At 43.1% G+C, this 20,923-nt stretch overlaps 1 protein-coding gene across 1 annotated transcript; it reads right to left on the reverse strand.

Annotated features, from left to right (window-relative positions):
• Positions 1-2,151: 2,151 nt before the first annotated feature.
• On the reverse strand, positions 2,152-19,761 carry CUNH1orf226 (chromosome unknown C1orf226 homolog). Its single transcript, XM_078156532.1, has 3 exons — positions 19,573-19,761; positions 16,596-16,926; positions 2,152-6,608 (listed from the first exon to the last, which is right to left on the reverse strand). The coding sequence occupies exons 2-3, from the start codon at positions 16,913-16,915 to the stop codon at positions 6,098-6,100; spliced, it is 831 nt and encodes a 276-aa protein (XP_078012658.1). The 5' UTR covers positions 16,916-16,926; positions 19,573-19,761; the 3' UTR covers positions 2,152-6,097.
• Positions 19,762-20,923: the final 1,162 nt, after the last annotated feature.

A 20,923-nucleotide genomic window follows, 5' to 3' on the forward strand; every position in this document is an offset into this window, starting at 1 on the left:
CCAAAGCTGTGGTGATGAAGAAATGGAAGGGGTGTGTGGAGGGAGAGGAGAACGAAAATGTGTGTTTGTGTGTGTGCGTGCACACCCGCACGAACTCACATGCTCCATGACCACAGGACCACCAGCATTGTGTACACAGAATAACTTCAGCAGCAAAGCCTAAGACTAGCCCCCAGGTCCCATAGGTGACTGGCGGGTCCCTAATGAACATTCCCAGCAGCCCATGCTGGCACAACAGCAGCTCTTTCTGCAAGCAATTGTCCTGCCCCTTTTCTTTCCCCATGGATGTGCAGTGGGACGAGTTGATTTGGTCTCTGGGGCAATTTTGGCTTCCTTGGGGCTGGTCTGTCCCACAATGTGATAGGGCACAGTTTCATTCTATAGTAGAGCTGGAATGCTCTCTACTTCAATGCCTTCTCAGTAATCAAATTGGGGGGGGAGGCGAAAGACCCATTAAGGACTGCCTCAGATCAACTTAATTGGGGCCAGGTTTTCCCATGACTGTAGGGTCACTCAACTGGATCAGACCCAGGGACATAGGAAGCCTGCCCCAACATGGCCTACCTTTTTCCCTTTAGAAAAGCTCACTGCAAATAGGTTGATCCTCAAAGCCTCTTCTTTTCTCTGCTGCTTCCCTTTTCCCCCTCTTTTCAAGAAAGCATGATAAAAGAGTTGGCCAGCTATGACTAGAGTTCCCCTTAAGGACAGGATCTGAAGCAGGGTTGGGGTAACATTAGGACAGGGAGGCTTCAAACCATTGCCCCCTCCCACATCTTCCTTCTTCCTCACAGCCATGCCCCTTATCTGTAAGCATGGAGAACAGATCCTGATTTACTGAAGGCCCAGATGACAAATGATTCTTTCCCTCTTTGTCAGGCCTGTGGAGGCAGAGGATAACCTAGCGTAATGGGGAAGAAGACACTCAGAAAAGTAGGATTAGCAACATAACGGAGAACCAACCACAGTTCCACAGACTCATGAATCTCATCTGTCTATCATCCATCTATCTATTTATCCGTCCATCCACATATATACATACACATGTATATGGACATAACTAACATGGGAATTTGTTTTGCTTGGCTATAATTTTGGTAACAAAATTTGTTTTTCTTGCTTTCTTAATGGATGGCATTGAAGATAAAATTGAATAAAAAAAAAAAAGAAAATTAGGATCAAGCTACCAGCCTCACCTCATATAATAACTTCTGCCAGAACAGGGACTAATCTACTCACATCTAATTGAGGATTGGGAGGTAGGGTGGTGCAGTGGAGAGGATGGCTCCTAAGCTTAAATCCCTGTTCTTTCATTTGCTGTGTGGCTTTGTAAAAGTCACTTCATTCTTTTGGGCCTCAGTTTCATACATAAGTTGACAGGGTAGATGATTCCAGAGGACCATTGATGGAACATGCTGCCTACCCTCTGAAAGAGAAATGAAGAGCTCCAGGGGCATGATGAGATATATTTTTTTTGGTCGTGGCCAATGTGGGGATTTGCCCACATTTGTTTTGCCTGACTATGAATATTTGTTATGCAGGTTTTGTTTTTTCTTTCAGTTTTGAGTGGGAGAATGAGTGGGCCCTAGGTAGCTATAGAGTTACCAAAATGGGGAGAAAGAAAAGAGGGTAATTGAAGCATTTTTTAAAATGCACAAAAGGAAACAGAAGGAAGGATTGTAGGCGATACAGATGTGGAGGAGAGCTTTGGAAATAACATACTCAGTTTGTCTTGTACTTGGTTGAGGAAAAGCTACCTGTAAAAGATTTGTGGCTCCATGTGCAGTCTTTCTCTGCCTTGTTTTGTATATGGAAATGCTCATCTTACTTGGTGTTAAGTTCAGAATAAAAAAAAAATTGGTCATGAGAGGGTTAAATTAGATGACCTCTAAGTTGCCCTCAAAGTATAGGTCTGTGGTCCCATGTGATCCCTGGGGGAAGAGGAAAGAGAAGCACTCTCAGAATTACCTACTCATTGAAATGATGAACCATGGAGTAGCCCATAAGACCCTCGCCTTGCTTGTGAATGAGGGAGCAATGGATTGTTGCCTTCTTCACTTTCCTTACTATGCCACCTGAGAATGGAAAATGCTATTACTCCTCATCAGATTAGCTTCCCCCCCTCCCCTGAAAGAAACAAGCCAGCCCCATCACTGTCAGGAAAGAAAACCAAACACTTTTATTGTGCAATCAGCTGCTTTCTACAGAAAATTACTAAAAATATATAGACTCTATAGAAACAATCAATCTGATGTCTTTCTTCCTCCCTACAACTGAATCCAACCAAAGATTCCCACCCACCTCCATTCATTAAAAAGATTCGATACACGTCTGTCTAGATATCCACATATATAACACATATACATATGCTTCCACATGAGCAATATACATATACATTTCCATTTGTGCAATGCGTCATAGTGAAAAGACTGCTCCAATTTGGAGTCTGGAGGCATGGATTCCAATCTTGGCTCTGCCATTGACTAGCTCTGCCACCTTTCCTTCCTCTCTCTGGGTCCTTTTCCTCATCTCAAAACAAAGGGATTGGACCAGAGGAGCTCTAAGACCATTTCAGCTTTGATGGTCTATGTCATACAGGCGATGCTTGGAAAAACTCTCATGATAGAAATGTTTCTGGGTACAGACCAGGGCATATATCTAGATATGCAGACCAAAGTGGGTATAGAGGAGTAATGGGGAAAGAAAATAAGCCATCTCTTATCTCTTCATTTTTGAAGAGTTGAGACTTGCCCTTTCCATCCTTCTCCTTCTCTCTAGATCACCCTCCCTTCCTGAGAAGTTGGGCTTCCAAAGCCACCCAAAGGAGGCCACTGTCTGCATTAGTGATTTGCATTAACTTAACTCCACTTCTTGGATGGCAGACAACTGAGGTGGGTACAGGAAATCACTTGGTAATTTGGGTAGAAAAGGCAACATGACCTAAATGTCTCTCTTGACGATTGGAAGTTTTAAAGTAATTGTTCAGACTAGACATTGATCCTTCAAGAGGGAATCTGCAGGTTCCAGACTTTAGCTTCTGAGGGTCCTGGTGAGGTAGGTAGAACACCCTGTTTTGCAAGGGAGAAGGAGGGAGGGGATGGAGACCACTGAGAGACTAAATAGAAATAGGAGAGATGCCTGGCTTCATTGATTCCATGTCCTGGATACACTTATGTGGGAACCCTGTAATGACTTTTAATGACAAATGAAGACAAAAACCAATAGACCTCAACTGGGTCAGGCTCTGCTCCAGACCTGGACAGGCACTCTGTGGCTAATGACAACAGCTTTGGAATGGAGGAAAGGTAAAGGGCATAGTTGCTAAAAAAAAAAAAAGCCACACTTGTATCCATGGCTTCTACTACCATGGTCTCTGAAGAGAGATAGGGCCAAAGTAATAGAAAGATTACCTGGGAAGGCAATCTCCTCATTGATTTATTTCTCAGAGATGCAGGCCTAGCTGCTGGCATGGAGGGCCAAGGCTCAGATTGGGAGTACCCTTCAGGTGCAGATCTACAGTCCCCTTACCACCCACACAAGAACCATGAACCCATCTTGGGAAACCTCAAGTTACCAGGAAGACCACATGCAGGGGTCAACTCTGCTTAGTGGTCTGGTCACACTACATTTCTGTGACACATTGAGGCTAAATAAGGCCATGCTCTGGTGTTTGGATTATCTCTGGCACTCTCCAATAGTTGTCATAAGGCCTTTAATGTCCAATAGGAGCTGAGGTCCAGGACTAGTCTTCTGAGGAGATAGAGGTGAGGTTTATACAGGGATGGGGGAAGCCCATTCTGATTTAGCTTGAAATGGATGCTGGGGTAGAAGGGCAGAGAGAGTGGATGAGAAAATCACCCCGGATGGTGGCAAAGATGGGATGAGAGGCAGCCCACTTCTCAGGGATGCATTCAATAGTTTCCAACCTCTTTGTCTATAAAGTGAGAGGTAGCACCTGGGGATAGGGCAGCAAAGAAGAAGGCTGCTGCTGTCCCTTAAATCCTTCAGGAAAGTCAGCTGCAGAGGCAGATGAAAAGTAAAGGCAGAGGGGAGAGGGATCCCAGCACAGGAACAGGAAGGAGGGAGAACTAGGCTAGCAGAAGGTTCCCAGAAAGCTGCTTTCTCTCAGGATGTGAATCCCACCCAGGCCCCTCCCTCGGAAATGATGCCCTCCTCCTGAAAGAGGCCTGGTCTCTTCTCGATGTGCATGCTGCCTGGCTTGGGCTCACCCCTTTACACAGTCTCTTGGCTACAGGAAGGCAGCACCCCAAGGCTCCTGGTGGGAAACAGGAACAAACAATGTGTTATAAACTCAGAAGGTGGCACCTGATAACCAGGGATAGCTTTGGTGGGTCCTGGAAGCAGGTGGAAAAAGTGAGCTAAAGGCCCTGAACAGAGACAAGAGAAGAGCAGGCCTGGGACCTCTCTATGGACAAAGTAGGACTCTAGGGGTGCCAGCATTTGCCACAGACCTTCTCATTGGTTAAAAGTGGTTTGGCAGGGGATAAAACCACACTATTAATGACTTCCCATCTCTCTCACATCTCACTCCAATCCTTCTCTCACATACTGTACCCTCACCTTTGATTCTCAAAATATATGCATATACGTTTACTTAGACCCAACCAAGTTTTTTTTATCCTTTTCGCATGTCATATCAATTCCAAAAGGCCAATTCCAAAAGTGCTGGAAAGCTTTCCTGACTCTCCTTCCATGGTTCTGGGTCTTAGAAACCAACCCCATTCTTCCCACCAGCTTTGGGAACATATAGCTCAAAGGGTTTGGTCATCACAGGACCTCACCAAGCCATTTCCTTGAATGCCAACCTTTGCACTATAAAAGGCATTAAAAAAGATCTCATTCCTGTGATATTTTCTGCTGGGGCCTGCTCAGCCCTGGCTTCCTTCACCTGGGGAGGTAGGTGCTACCTTCCCTCATGATGGAATGAGAGCTTAAAGCACAGGTAGTGGCATAAAGTTTCCAATTAATCATCTTGCCCAAATTGGAAGGGCCCACAAGGAAGGAAGAAGGGAAAAAACCGAGCAGGCTTAGTTAGGGGCATTTTCAGGGCCTACTTCAATATTTGACTCCAGGAAGACCCCAGTTAACAACTTGCTGTCCCTTGTGAAGAGTGGTGAGCTAAATAGGGCAGGCAGCTCAGAGGCTGGTGCTCAAACTTAGCAAACAGCTTTCCCAGCTTCCCTCTCTTCCTACCTGAACAAAGAGAACAGAGATGATGAGTGGAGAGTGGACGGTGGGCTCCCCACAGATCCACACCTAAGGCCACCTTTTTGCTGGGGTTCAGGCTACAGTATATGGCTTTCAAGGCAAATGTAGCCATCATCAAGCCAGAGCAGTCATTGCCTGCGTTGATGTGATTGCAAATTCCCGGCCTCAGCCCATGGAGAGCCCCCTCTCTCAAGATGGACTGAGCCCCGAGGGAATTCCTAGGCTGTCCATGGACATCAAGGTAGGAAATGGGAAGCCCCACCACCAGAAGGGAGTGGAGGGACAGGAACCCAAGTCTCCAGCAGAAAAGTGAGCCACATTCCAGAGACAGAATTCTGGAGATTCTGGTTAGACTGGTCTCATCACCTGGGGGCTTGTGCATTCATCAGAATAATGAAGTGTGGCCAGCATGTTCCTGAGGATTACTGCCAGCATCAAGAGGACTTTTTATTAAGTATCACTTATAAGTCAAAGTGAAATGTGAAATGTGACCTGTACCATCGTTCCAACTCTGTATGGGTGCAACAGAGGATGAATGGGCATGGAACAGCACTGGGGAGACACCGAGGAAGTGTGGGGGACTACAACATGATAGGAGTTAACCTCCCCTCCCCCCCACCTCCCCAGGACAGAAAAACCATCTAGACACAAGCAAAGCTACTACTAGGAGGCTACTCGGGTCTGGAAGCTCCTGGCCCAAGGCAGGATCTTGACCTGGAAACCTGGTAGTGCCTTCAAGTGTGGTGTTTAAAGGGGGAGAGGGAGCCCGAGAAAGGACCTCCCTGGACAGTGGGAAAACAAGGCAGGGACTTCTTTTCCCAGATTAGAGGAGGGACTGTGGTGCTCCTTTGGGGGCAAGGGAATGGAAGATCTACTCAAAGGACAGTAGGTCTGGGTGAGGTCCCTCATTGTCAAGGCTGGTGGTCCTTGCCCGAGGTGGGGGGCTGCCATCTTCCTGGGGCTCAGTCAGGCCAATAGAACCCGGACTGAGTTTAAGGCCATTTCTTTCACTAAGGCTCGGGGAGGAGGCCCTTCTCCACTCGGTTGTCCTCAGCTTGAAATCACTCTGAGCGTCCTTGTGGATGAGATCTGGCACCGACAAGGGGCCCTCTCCATTGAGCAGGGCCTCACTCCCTGGCCCTATCTCTGCAGGACCCTCTGGTCCCAGGCTGTCATTGGAGGCCACCTCTCTCGGGCTAGGCACCGTGGAAGGTGCCTCTTGGGGTGGCCCAGCCAACAGCTCTGCCCCATACTCCAGGCTGCTCATGACAGGCTGGGGAGAAATCAGCATGTCTTGGGGGCTCTTCAGGGTCCTAGGGGTGCGCTTCTTGGTCACAGGAGGAGGCGGATCAAGGCGGGGGAATGCTTCCAACAGAGCTGACCTACAAGGAAAACAATAATAAAGATTAATTTTCAATAAATCTTTTCACTTACTAGTGTGTGATCTCTGGCAAGTGACTTAATATCCTGAACCCCAGCTCTCCTACCCTCACCTATAAAATGGAGATTATAATTACACTATCTACCCTATAGACTTTTTGTGAGAAAAGCCCTTAGGATCACAGGATTCAGAAATAAAGAGGCCCTTAGAAATCTAATCTTCATTTTACGTATGTGGAAACTGAGACCCCTTGTATATAACTGTGAACCATTATCCTCTCCCTCCTCCAATCCATTGTGCATACCCCTGCCAGGAGAACCTTTTTTTCTTGTTTTGTGACTTATACTCTAGATTATCAAGTTCTTTGAAACATTTGTACCAGTTTATAATGCCCTTAACAATGTATCAGAGTTTATAAGAATACAAGTCATTCCTCAACTGATAAATGGTCAAAGGATATGAATAGGCAGTTTTCAGAGGAAGAAGCTAAAGCTATCTATAGTCACATGAAAAAATGCTCTAAATCACTATTGATTAGAGAAATGCAAATCAAAATAACTCTGAGGTTCTGCATCATACTATCAGATTGGCTAACATGACAAAACAGGACAATGATAAATGTTGGAGAAGACGTGGGAAAATTGGAACACTAATGCATTGTTGGTGGAGTTGTGAAATAATCCAACCATTCTGGAGAGCAATTTAGAACTATGCCCAAAGGGCTATAACATTGTGCATACCCTTTGACCCAGCAATATCACTTCCAGGTCTGTATCCCAATGAGATCATAAAAACAGGGAAAGGACCCACGTGTACAAAAATTATATATAGCAGCTCTTTTAGTGGTAGCAAAGAATTGGAAGTTAAGGGGATGCTCATCAACTGGGGAATGGCTGAACAAGTCGTGGAATATGAATGTAATGGAATATGACATACTATAAGAAATGATTAGCAGGCAGACTTCAAAAAACTTGGAAAGACTTACATGAACTGATGCAAAATGAAATGAGCTGAACCAGGAGAACATTGTGCACAGCAACAGCCATTTTATAGGATAACTGACTTTGATAGACTTGGCTCTTCACAGCAATGCAAGAATCTAAGACAATTCCAAAAGACTCATGAAGGAAATTGCTATCCAGACCCAGAGAAAGAAATATGGAGTCTGAATGCAGATGGAAGCATTCTATTTGCTTTCCTTTTCCTTTGTAGTTTTGTTTTATTGCTTCATTCTTGTGTTTCCTCCCATTAGTTCTAATTGTTCTTTACATCATGACTAATGGGAAAATATGCTTAACGTGAATGTATACATAGAGCCTATATCAGTTTGTACGCTGTCTTGGGGTGAGGGGGAAGAAGTGGGTGGGGGAGAAAATTTAAAACTCAAAAATCTTATGGGAGTGAATGTTGAAAATAAAAAAAATATTAAAAAAATGTATCAGAGTGTTTGTTTCCTGATAACCTTAACAATGTTTACTTTTATTTTTTTGGCTTACTTTTGATAAATTTGTATTTTTAAAAGACATACTCAGAAGATGGAAGCAACTGGTTCTAACTTATTTTTCCAGACAGATCTCTCACAACCAGAAGAACCTTTTTTATGTACAAATCTGGTTGGGTCACTTGCCTATTCCAAAATCTTTAGCTGTTCCATACAGCCCAGAGTAAATTTCAAACTCCTCCTCTGCTTGGAATTGAAAGTTGTTGGTGCCAACATAGCTTTCCAATCTTATCTCCTATTCCTCCCCCTCACACACTCTCTGCTCTAGGCCACACTGGCCTGCTCTGCCCCATGAGCCAACCTTGTACTCAAGGCATGTCCTCCGCTTACCTTTGCTCAGCATGACCCCAATGTGCCTGCCCTACTTCTCTGCCCATTGTAAGACAATGTGATCCAATAAAGAGTGCTTCCTGTCCTCAGAGCCAGGGCAGTCCTGGGTTCAAGTCCTATCTCTGACACATGCTGGCTGTGTGACCTTGGAGGGATCACTGTACTTAGAGACTTACAAGTGGGCCACAAGCCACCCAGAGACAACCTCCAGCAGTGTTGGCAAGCTGGAAATGAATGAGAATCTAAATGATGCTGCCAGTCAAACCACAGACACCCAAAGGGATGAGCTGGGGCATGGTGAGCCAGAGGAAGAAGGGACACAGAGATGATCTGGGAATTGACTAGGAATCCTGCACCACTCCCCCACCCCTTAGGAAAAGAGTAGGGAGGAAATCTGAATAAAAATAAATCTATAGTTCAGAGGCTGCTTAGGCTCATAAAAGCTCAGAGTTGGAATAGATGTCAGTGAATATGCAGATTTGTAAGTGAATAAACATTCAGTCGACAATGTCCCTACCAAAGGCATACAGCCTCCACTCACAACTCCAAATGCAGGAGAATTCACTGTCTTCGAAGGTTATCTCTTCTACTTTTGGAAAGCTTAATTATTAGCAAGATGTTTTTTCTTGATATAAAGCTGAAATACGCTTCTCTGTGACTTCAATCCATTGTTCCTAGTAAAAACAAATCTTGCCCCACTTCCATATGGCAAATTTTCAGACAATTAAAGCTAGCTATCCCTAAGCATTCTCTTTTCTATGCTATACATCTCCAGGTATTTCTAATGATTTTTGTCTCATTGATCAAATCCTCTTTCTCACCATCCTGGTCACCCTCTCCTCTGGATTGGCTCCAACTTATCAATGTGCTTTCTAAAATGCCTAGAACTGAACACAAAACCAATGTACATGAGAGTGGGACTCTGAGAATCATAGAATGTCAAGGTTGGAAGGGACCTGAGGAAGCACCCAGTCAACCCATAGCTGGAAAAGAATGTCCTTCTTGGTGGATCTAAGTGTCTGTCCACCCTTGGCTTGCCGACTCCCACCTAGGGGAACCCACTGCCTGTTGAGGCAGCCCAGTCTAATTCTGGGCAGCTCTAACAATTAGGGAGTATTTCTTTATAGGCAACCTTAACTGTGCCTCTGCAACTTCTATCCACTGCTCCTACTTCTGGCCTTGTGACTAAGTGAACAAATATAATGATACCCATTCAAAAACAGCACACATGCCTCCTTGTAAGTCTTTCGTCTCTTCTCTGGGATGAACACCCAGTTCCTTCGATCAGTTCTTACATGATATGAACTTAAGACCCTTAACTAACCTGAGAATATTCCTCAGGACATTTTTCCAGCTTACCAAAGTCTTTCCTAAAATGAAGGTGCCCAGAAATGAATACAATACTTCAGATGGCCTGATGGAGGCAGAGTACAGTAAATCTATTACCATCCTCTTTGAAAATCAATACTAAACAGCAGAGGTGAAGCTCCCTTCAGGGAATTTTCATTCTGCAGGCCCCCCTTTTGCAAGGAGACCCAGAGGGTTCAGGTGATTTAAACCAATAATAATAACAAAACTAGTACTACACCCAGGGGTTATGAAGGGGCAAGAGCAAGCCTGATTGCTATACTATAAACCAATTATTTTTCTTAAACTACCAGGAACAAAGGTGAAATAAGGAGCCAAGAAAGGTTTTAATGTAAGCACCTGAATTTTTGCAGAACAGCTAGCTACTAAAAAAGGAAAAATGACCTTTGGTACAAGGTCACACAATTGGGTCTTCCTGACTCTAGGTTCTACCTCTAACTACTGCACCACTTAGCTGCCCAAGATTAAGGTGGATGGTAGAACAAGGATGGGGTTGTGTGAATGGAAAGGAGGGCATGAAGAAGACTTGCCAATTGATTGGATAAGGAGAATGAAGGGGAGGGATGAGTCAAAGACAATTCTAAAGTGATAAACTTGGGTAGTTTGGGGAGATGGTGGTGCCCTTATTAGAGACAGGAAAGTTTGAAGGAGGAAAGGATTTATGGGGGGAGAAGAGGGGGAGAAGTAACAAATTCAAGTTCCCAACCCAGACAAATTATGCTGTAGGCACTTAAGCCTTGTAGAAGCAATCACTGAGTCACTGCCAGGGATCTTGAAAGCTTTCTGAAAGATAAGGAGAGGTGATAGAAGAAATGATCTGGGTAATTCAAAAGGGGAGGAAGACTAATACTGGGAAACCACCTCATAAGCTTGATGCTTTCTTTGGCAAATTTCTAGGCCATGTTAGTAAATGATGTGAGGACTTAGAAAAAAATGAAGTGGTACAGAACTTGGATCTGAGAGATAGGCCAACATTTGACAGATGAGAAAAACTGAGGTTCAAAGCTATTAAATTATTTATCCAAGGTCTCCAGGTAATTAAGTAGCAGAGCCAGGATTCTGACACAGGTCTTCAAATTCTAAAATCAGGGCTCTTCTCACTGTCTGGTACCAATCAAGTTAGGTTTACCAAAAGTAAGTCAAGTCATACTCAACTGCACTTCTTTTTATTGGAGACTAGTAGATTAGAAAAATGCTGCTGGATTTCAATAAGGCATTTGGTGAAATCTCTTGTTCAAAGATATGAACGAGATAGAGAAATTTCTGTTGGATGACCATACAATGAGATAGATTTTTAACTCTTTGAATGGATGTACCCAAAAAGTGTTGCCTAACGGATCTGGGCCAATCTTGAAGGGAGGTGGCAAGCCACAGGGCTCTGTTTTCCATCCTGCTCCATATCAATGACTTGAATGAAGGTGTAGCTATCAAGGGTAGCTAATAAATTAGATGACAGAGTCAAGAAGATTCAATAAGACAAACTGATTGTATCTATCAAGTTGAAAATTAAGAAGATAAATGGAAACCCCTACATTTGGGTTGAAACAAAACCAAACAAAATAAAACACTACACATTAATAGCTGGCATTTTATGTAGTGTTTTAGGGCTGACGTGATTTCATTTAGTCCTTATAGCTTAAGTGGTGTGCTTGCCTTTTGCAGGGCTTAGTACCTCATCTTTTCCCTCTGGGCATCTGCATGGCCTGTTCTCTCATACCTAGAGTGCATTCTCTCCATATTCCTACATCTCAGAATCCCTAGGCCTCCTTCAAGGCTGGCTCAGCTCATGCACCATTTCCTGATGGGAAGCCTTTCCAGATCTGTTCCTCCTTAAATTATCATGCATATGCTTATCTATACACATAGTGAATCACACTCAGCAAAATGTAAGCTCTGAGAGAAATGACTATTAAATAATTAATTGTTAATGTTGGAGAGACCCAGGATTTTTCCTTTTCTGAAAACTTATTCTCTAATAGGCCAAATCAGCATCTGAAAGACATTGTGGATGGATGAGATTGCTCAAATCCCTGGGTACATGCCCTTCTATCCTCAGGAGGAGCTGTTGCCCCATCAAACTAGAGAACCTTATAAAGAATTTAAGGTGAATTCTGACACTCTGTGTTCCACTCTGTCAGATTTGAGCAGAGGCAGACCCCCTTTTGCCTAGATTGTCATAGGTGGGATAGTCTGGATAAGGAATAAGTCTCTTTGACCAAGACTGAGTGATCAGTCATTTTCCCCCAGACCCTTATTTGAATAAGCCCATCTCTTATTATAATATTCATTCTCTCATTACTTGTTAACCAATCATAGTTGATTACCACCCTCAGGAACACTCACTATTCCAAAGGCATATAAGCCTTGAGTGGGTTCCATGAGGAGTTCTTTGGCATTCAAGAATGGCATTGGCCCCTTTTATTAACTACTGCTGGCATAATTAATAAAATGATTAATTACTGAGAAACTACATCTCTTGAATGTTTTAATACATCACAGTTGCTTAAGAGCAGGGATAGATCTTCATTCTTTTTTGTTCCCAGTGCCCAGCTGGATAGGTACATAAGGATAGGCATTTTTGTTTGTTTGCTTAGACTTGTGATTTTCTGATTTTAGAGAGGACAGCTCCTTCACTAGTGAAGATGATCTACGTCCTACAATTTACAGCTTTAGAGAGCTGCCTGGGGGCACTTAGAGGTTGAAAGACTTGCCTGAGGTCACACATTCACAAAGCGTCATAGGAAGGCTTTGAATCAAGGTCTCTCTGACTCTGAACCTAGGCCCCCAATCCACTCAGCCATGCTGCCTTTCTCTAGATACTTTTTTCCATTTTTATAGATGAGGAAACGGAGGCCCATAGATGTTATGTGACTTGTCCATGGCCAGAGCTAGTGAGTGATAGATGGCATATTTAACCAGCTCCCCAACTACTGCACTGTCTCTCAGGTACAAGACAGGCGATATGACCAGATGGCATTAAATGTGAAGTTTTAGTGGAATGGTATCTCATTATGAGTCAGAGGTATGACAGGACAGCTAAAAGTTAATATAGTTTAAGCTTCATTAAAAGAGAGTATGTAAAGGCAGAGCAAAGATGGTGAAATAAAGGCAGAACTCCACTAAACTCTCCCAAATTCTCCTCCAAATAACTTTAAAGAATGCTTCAAAATGATATCTGGAGCAGGAGAACTAACAAAAGAGCAGGGTGAAACAATTTCCCAGCCAAAGACAACTCAGAAGGTTGAAAGGAAATGTATGTCTTACTGGAATGAGAGTAGAGTACAGTCCAGCACAGGGAGTGCCCGAGCAAGCCAGTGCAAGCCTTCAGGGTGGGAGGCAGGGTATGTGAATCTACAGCAGAGACTTTCAGAGCTCTGAGCCCCCAGACAGTAAGGGGGCTAAACAACTGCTCAGAAGGAGGTTACTGGGGACACTCTGCCGGCAGTGGGTGCAGGACTCTGTTGCATTACCCAAATACAGTTCTGGGTCACAGGCCCAGGTTGTAATCCTAGGGTGAGGAAGAGTGCTAATACACCACACCTCTCATCCACAGAAGACTGGGGACCCTGGTCACAGTTCCAGGGTGGGAAAGAGTGCACGTGACCCTCATAAAAAATGGAAGATGTTTAAAAATTCACTGAAGAAAACAACTCTAATAAGTAGAACTGGCCAAATGGAAAAGGAGGTACAAAAGCTCACTGAAGAAAATAATTCCTTAAAAATTAGAATTGGGCAAGTGGAAGCTAATGACTCTGTGACATACCAAGAAACAATAAAACAAAGTCAAAAGAATGAAAAAAGAAGAAAATGTGAATTATCTCTTTGGGAAAAAAAAAACTGACCTGGAAAATAGATACAGGACAGATAACTTAAGAATTATTGGACTACCTGAAAGCCATAATCAAAAAAAGAGCCTAGACATCATATTTCAAGAAGTTATAAAGGAAAACTACCCCAACATCTTAGATCCAGTGAATAGAATAGAAATTGAAAGAATTTACCAATCACCTCTGGAAAAAGATCCCAAAATGAAAACTCTCAGGAATATTATAGCTAAATTCCAGAGGTCTCAGGTCGAGAAGAAAATACTGCAAGTGCCAGAAAGAAACAATTCAAATATTGTGAAGCCACAGTCAGGATCACATAAGATTTAGCAGTTTTTATGTTAAAAAAGTAAATATCATATTTACACTTGGAATATGATATTCCAAAGGCAAAGAAGCTAGGATCACAACCAAGAATAACCTAAGCAGCAAAATGGAATATAATACTTCAGGAGAAAAAACAGATATTTAATGAAATAGAGGACTTTCAAGCATTCCTGATGAAAAGATCTGAGAGGAACAGAAAATTTTATTTTTAAATATATGACTCAAGAGAAGCATTAAAAGGTAATCAGGAAAGATAAATCATAAGAAATTCAATAAGCTTAACTGTTTACATTTCTACATGGGAAAATGATACTTGTAACTCCTAAGAACTTTATCATTATTGGGGCAGTCAAAAAGAGTATTCATAGACAGAGGGCATGGGTGTGAGTTGACTATGATGGGATGATATCAGAATAAAAATAAAGGGGCAAGAAATAGGGATACACTGGGAGAAGAGGGAAGGGAGAGGTAGAATGGGGTAAATTATCTCACATAAGAGAAGCATGAAAGAGCTTTTAGAGTGGATCTGAAGATGGATGGGTGGCAGACAATGCTTGAACCTTATTCTTATTGGAATTTGCTGAAGGAGGGAATAATATACACCCTCAGTTGGGTATATAAATCTATCTTACTCTACAGAGGAGTAGGAAGGAAGGGAGATAAGACAAAAGGGGAGGGGCTGATAGAAGGAAGAGCAGATTGGGGGAAGTAGTGGTCAGAATCCAAACAGTTTTGAGGAGGGACAGGGTGAAAGGAGAAAGAGAGAGAGAGAGAGAGAGAGAGAGAGAGAGAGAGAGAGAGAGAGAGAGAGAGAGAGAGAAATAGGGAAAACAGTATGAAGGGAAATACACAGTTAGTAATCATAACTATAGATGGGAATGGGATGAATTCACTTGTAAAATGGAAATGGACAGTAGAGAAGATTAAAAACCAGAACCCTACAATGTATTCTTTACAAGAAGCACACTTGAAGCAGAGACACACACACACACAAAATAAAGGTAATGGGCTAGAGCAGAATCTATTATACTTCAGCTGAAATCTAAAAAAAAAAAGCAGTGGTAGCAATGATGACCTCAGACAAAGCAAAAGCAAAAATAGATTTAATGAAAAGAGATAAGCAAGGAAACTACAACTTGCTAAAAGGTACCATAGACAGCAATTTCTTAACATCCCAGAAATTCAGTCAATAGGTATTTACTGAGGGCCTTACAGGTAGGATACAAAATGTCCAAGACATAGTACCTGTCATCAAAGAACTGACCATCCAGTGGGAGAGATAAGGTATATGCTTATACAGACCAGAAAGGTAAGATTTTAAGAAATTAAATGAACCCCTTTTTAAGGACACACAATGGCATTTCCTTGGGTGCAATTAATCTCTTAGTCTTCTATTTCTGGGGTGCCTTGGGGTATATAGAGAGTTCCATTATTGGAAGCCTAAAAGGAAAAGCTAAATGACCATTGGTCAGCTATTGGTTGGTCTGGATGACTCTCTTGAGGTGCCTTCTAATTCTGAGATTCTGTAATTAAATAGGGCATTCTCAGGTGTATGGATAGGAGGTAGGAACAGAGAAACACAGAGTCCTGGAACTTGCCCAAGGTATTTCTCAATGTCATTAGTAGACATCAGACCTTATTATTGGGACTTCACCTATGAGCTTCAGAATTCTAATCAAGAAAACAATTTAGCATCTTTGCTTACAAGGAAAGAGAAAACAAAGTTGCCAAAGTGATGTTCCTAAAGCACAGATCTGACCTCATCGATCCTCTGCCCAACAAACTTCAGTGGGCCCTCCATTCCCTGAAGGATCACATATAAAATCCCTCTGTTAGGTGTTTAAAGCTTTTTACAATCTGTCCTGTCTGTCTTTCGGGCTTATTCCATTGAGACCCCCTCTTCATGCCCTTTACAGACTGGCCAAAGTGGCCCCATTACTTTTTTATACACAACATTCCAGCTCCTGTCTCTACTGCTTTGCACACACGGTTCTCCAGGCCTGGAAGGCTCTCCTTCCTTACTCCTCCCTCCTAGAATACTGAGTTTCCTTCAAAGCTCAGTTTGAGGGCCACTTCCTATGAAAGGCAAAAGCCTTGGTCATCCAAGCAGTTGCTTCCTCCCTCCAAAATCACTTTACACGTGTTTGTGTTGTCTTCCCTGATAGAACATAAGTTCTTTGAGGTCAGGGACTGTTTTATTTCTATCTTTGTATCTGCAGTGACTGGCACAAAGAAGGCACTTAATAAATTCTTGTCGATTAATTCTGAGCTTGAGGACAAAATAAACAAAAACCACATTTGAGGAAAACATTATAGAAGGTGTGAAGTCTTTGGAGACCTTGAATGCAACCCTAAAAATCCTTCCTAATCCTCTTTTTGCTTTACTAGATACCAAAAAACTGAGCCACATAATCGCAAGGAAAAGATAGGGACACCATGATATTGTAAGCTCCCAGAGGGGTGTGTGTGTGTGTGTGTGTGTGTGTGTGTGTGTGTGTGTGTATGTGTATGTGTGTGTGTGTGTGTGTTACATTCTTTGTGTTTGCCTTATATTGCCTCACACAGAGCTGGGCATGAAGGCATTTAACAGCATCTCTACTGACCAGTGGGAATACAAGGCTGTCAATCTGCTGCTCACCTTTCTTCTTCCTGCCAGGTCCCTGGTGGAGTATCACCTCGAGCAGACAGTGTGGCTCCTGCATTTTTGTTGATCTCCATCACTCCTGCAGTGTTCCCAAGATTCACTGGCTCTTTCCTCCGCAAGAAATCATTAACCTTGGCTCCCACAGCCTTCCCCAGGTTCTTGAGGTGCTGGCTGCTGCCTACTCGGAGCCCAGGCCCACTCAGCTCCAGGGGGCCCATGGCTGTTGAGCTGGAGGCAGTGGACTTGGACAGATGGGGGAAGGAGCGGCTTGGCTGCAGCTTTGGGGTGGGCGCTGTGTTAGAATTCTCAAACATGCTTTGGTCAACTGTGAACAGAAAGGGATAAAGAAGCAGGTAGGTAAAGAGTGAAGTGGGAATTAAGGAGTGAGAAGTGGGTTTTTACCTGGACTCAACAGACCTCATCTCCCCTACTCTACTCTTTATATCTGCACAAGCAATTCCCAACAAAACACTGCCCTCACCCCCCACAATTTTTTCAATTTCCAAAAGCTTTGGAAATACTCATAAAGGAGCTGGCTAGTCTATTCTTGAATTCTTCTAAATCCGTGGAATTGATATATGTAAAATAATCAGCGACTAAATCCACAATCAATACATTAAGTTTAAGAATTAATTTTACCATTCCAGCACTTATTTGTAGATATTATTATTGATTTGGACCTGGGTCCTCTGCAGTTTTCTAGTCTCATCATTTCATTTTATTAATGAGGAAACTGAGGCCCAGAAAATTGCTCAAATTTTCACAGGTAGTCATATAGTTGATTGGGGAGCTATACCCAGTCTCTTCCACTCAACCTAGTCCTGTTTTCATTGTACTCTGATGGTCTTATACTTAATCCACACTTTTCAGCTCTATTAATTACTCCCAACTCTCCTGTCCTTTGAACTTGGCTTTTCAGGGGATAGCTGGAAACAGAACCACTTCAGGACCTGTCCATTCATACCAAGTCCTTGGAAGCAGTTAAGAATTTAGAGAGGGATGGAAGACGTTATTGTTATGCCACATGCTGGTATATGATCACATCTGATCACTTCTATCCAACTACATTACTCATCACACATCTGGGTGATGGGATGGAATGGCTAACAAGGACCAGGAGACTTTTCTATAGACCTCTACCCATGTACCTACCCTACCTCTGCTTACAAGCATGGTATAGATAAGACATAGACTGAATGGTTCGTGTTACCTAGAGTCTAGGGATTCATGCTTATTGAAGACTAAAGAAGAGGAAAACTGCAGCAGGTAGGAGTCCCAGAATTTCAGACATGCAATGGACCTTAGAGGCCATCGAGTTCAACACATCCCCACTCCCCACCCCCCAAAAGAATTCCCTTTCGACTTTCCATCTTCCACTGAGGCAGAGTCTGCTGCTTATTTCAGTTTTACATAGCACTAATTCTTAAGCACTATTAGAGATTTTATCTGCTATTGAAGATTACATGGGTCTACTGACCCTGAGATTAGTTACTGAGCCTGGGTAACAAATTTCCCTTCTCTGGGGATCTTTTAATGTCAGGATCTGAGTTTAGCTGAATTGAACTCCTGCCTCTCAAACAGGAGAGGCAAGGGTGGGCACTGACAATTTCATCCTTCAAACGAAAAAATAAAAAGGAGGGTTATGAGGAGATAAATCAGTGTTGCTGGATTGTCAATCTAATTATCAATTTTCCCACTAGGTTATACTGATCATCATGTGGTCATTCTAGCCCAGGAACTAGAGATGGTTAGAGGCACAGCCATAGGTATAGTGCCAGGGACTCAAGGACTGGATTCTCCACTCACATATACTAAAGGAACCTTGTTCACGGCCTAAAGAGGAGCCCGAGCAAAGATTCTCTGGGATCTTTAATACCCCCTTTTTGGAGGGGCTACACCCACTGCAACTTCCTCAGAGCCACTCATGTTGTGATATATTCTTCAACATGTCTAAATTCAAATGACAAGGCAGCTTTCTCTTCCCTAGGCTGGTAGGTTGGCTGGGGTCCCTTATGGCTTCTCCCTCTAACGAGCATCAAGCATTGATATCCTGCCAACTCCCCTGGACAAACAAGTTCCACATGTCAAGAAAATTCAGAGGGGAAAGAGCGACATAAAATTTCTTTCTCCTCCAGCAATAAGAAGCTTCCTACTTTTCACCCTTGTCCCCTGAACTTGACTACTCAAAAAAAGTGATTGGAAATAGAACCCTTGTAGACCCCACCCATTCATATCAAACAATAGAAAGGGAACTCAGTCCTAGTCATCTCTGAAGGGAAGCTGGCTCCACCTAGGCCACACACACTCTACATGGAGTATATGGCTAAGTCTTTAACATCCTCCAACAAGGGCATGACTCTTCCTAATTGTCCACATGGTGGCTTGTTCTTATTGGCATCGACACCTACTCTTTTTTTTAAATTCATTTCTCTCTCTCTTCTTCCCCTCTACCTATCCCTCATCTATTCTTACTCTGGGGCAAAGCCTGTCACCTAGCAGGAAATCAACCCATTAACTGCCTCTACCTAAATCACAGCAAGCTTTAGTTTGAGATTGGAGGAGTCATGGAATGGGGCCCTATGGCAGGATGGAGAAGCCAGAGTTTTCTAATCTTTCCTCCCAGGTGGCTTCATTGTTTGAAGTTCTTCGAGTATCAGGCAAGCATATCTAATTCCAGGGAAGTACCTCAACACGTACAAAACCAAATAATCAGAAGAGATGTCTGAGTTATCCTTTTGGATCACCCGGGCCTCTGTTCCTTTCCACAGACAGGCGCCTGCTTTCACCTGCTAGGTCTGTGTAGTCCACTGCTGTAGTCAACTTAGACCATTACATACTACCATTTGAAATTCAAAATCAATTCAACAAGCAATCATTAAACATCTACTAAGAGAAGAGCACTATACCAGGCACTGGGAAATCAAAGACAAACACTAAATTGTCCCTTAGTCCCTGCCCTCAGGAAACTTACATTCTGTTGGGAAGGGGGGAGATAGTTATTTTTCCCCCATTTATAAAAAATGATCTTTTAAATAAAGCCCATTATATATTATTTTCTAATGAGTTCATATGTATCTATGTGTTGTTTCCATATTGAGAATACACATTCTTCCAGGGAAGGTTCTATGCCATACTTCTTGGTAACCCCATACTGGGCATTGAAATGTTTACTGAAATGCATTGATTCTGTGTGAACAATTGAGTTGACTGTACATTCCAGAATGTTCCAATACTCTCAGGAAGGAGGTGGGCTGGAACACGAGGAAACTTGTTTCTAAGTTCCTTCTTACTTCCAGAAATGCAGCAATCCTTTCCAAAATCATATTTGGGCAAGTTAAATATTTGTGCCCTGACAGCCCTTCTGGAATATCCTGGTAGGAATTATTTTTTTCCTCCAAGACATGGCATGGATTGAATTCCCCTTATCTCATGGTCTAAGTGGTACCAAGCCAAGAGTTTCCTTGACTACAACCATATAGAAAATCTACAATCAAATTTGGGGGGGGGGGAGTGAAGGCAGGGTACAGCAACAGTATCTTCTCAGCTAAGACATCCACGGGCATTGGCATGAATCAAGGAAGAGAACATAGAACCTCAATCTCCTAAGATACAAGAATGCCTGAGACCACAGCTCCCCAGAGGCACGGGGCTCCAGTGAATATTGGAGGTGAGGAATGGCTGAACCTGGGACCAGGCTTCCCTCCCTCAGCACCACCACACACAGCATGCACACACAGGGGCAGAGAAGGGAGCATTCTGCAGCATGCGTCACTGGTGGAGGAAAGGGTATCTTACCTGACCCAGACAGGGGCTCGGAAAGCAGGCAGGAAAGAAATAAGAAAGAAAGAAACATTGTATGAAGTGACCAGTACAGGAAGGTGTCTATTACTGCCCCTGAGCCTCCAATACTGATATGCCAGGGGAATGCCTCTGGCCAGACTGGGGTATAATGGGAATCTTAGAGATGACCAGCTAAGTAAATGACTGGCTTTGAATCAGCTTTGCCTTTCACCTCTTTCATAAATGGGAAAATGTCCCCCACTATCTATTTTTTAAAGTGTTTTTAAAGCACTAGGCTTGTTATTGTTGTCAGTGGTGGAAATTGAATGGAAAAAGGGAAAATGAAATCCCAGGTGTTCCAGGTCTCATCAGTATCACTTATCAATATCTACCTGTCATTTCCTAGTATGCAAATCATGGTATCCTAAAATGTTCCACCTGGAAGGAATAAGAGGTCATCGATTCCAGCCCTTCCACGTGACTGATGAAGGCAAGGAAGTCCAAAATGGGGGAATGACTTCAAAGACATACTGTTATTTGGT

The sequence above is a fragment of the Phascolarctos cinereus genome, unplaced genomic scaffold (assembly GCF_003287225.1).
Source record: "Phascolarctos cinereus isolate Bilbo 61053 unplaced genomic scaffold, phaCin_HiC Scaffold_5;HRSCAF=322, whole genome shotgun sequence".
Taxonomy (NCBI): Eukaryota; Metazoa; Chordata; class Mammalia; order Diprotodontia; family Phascolarctidae; genus Phascolarctos; species Phascolarctos cinereus.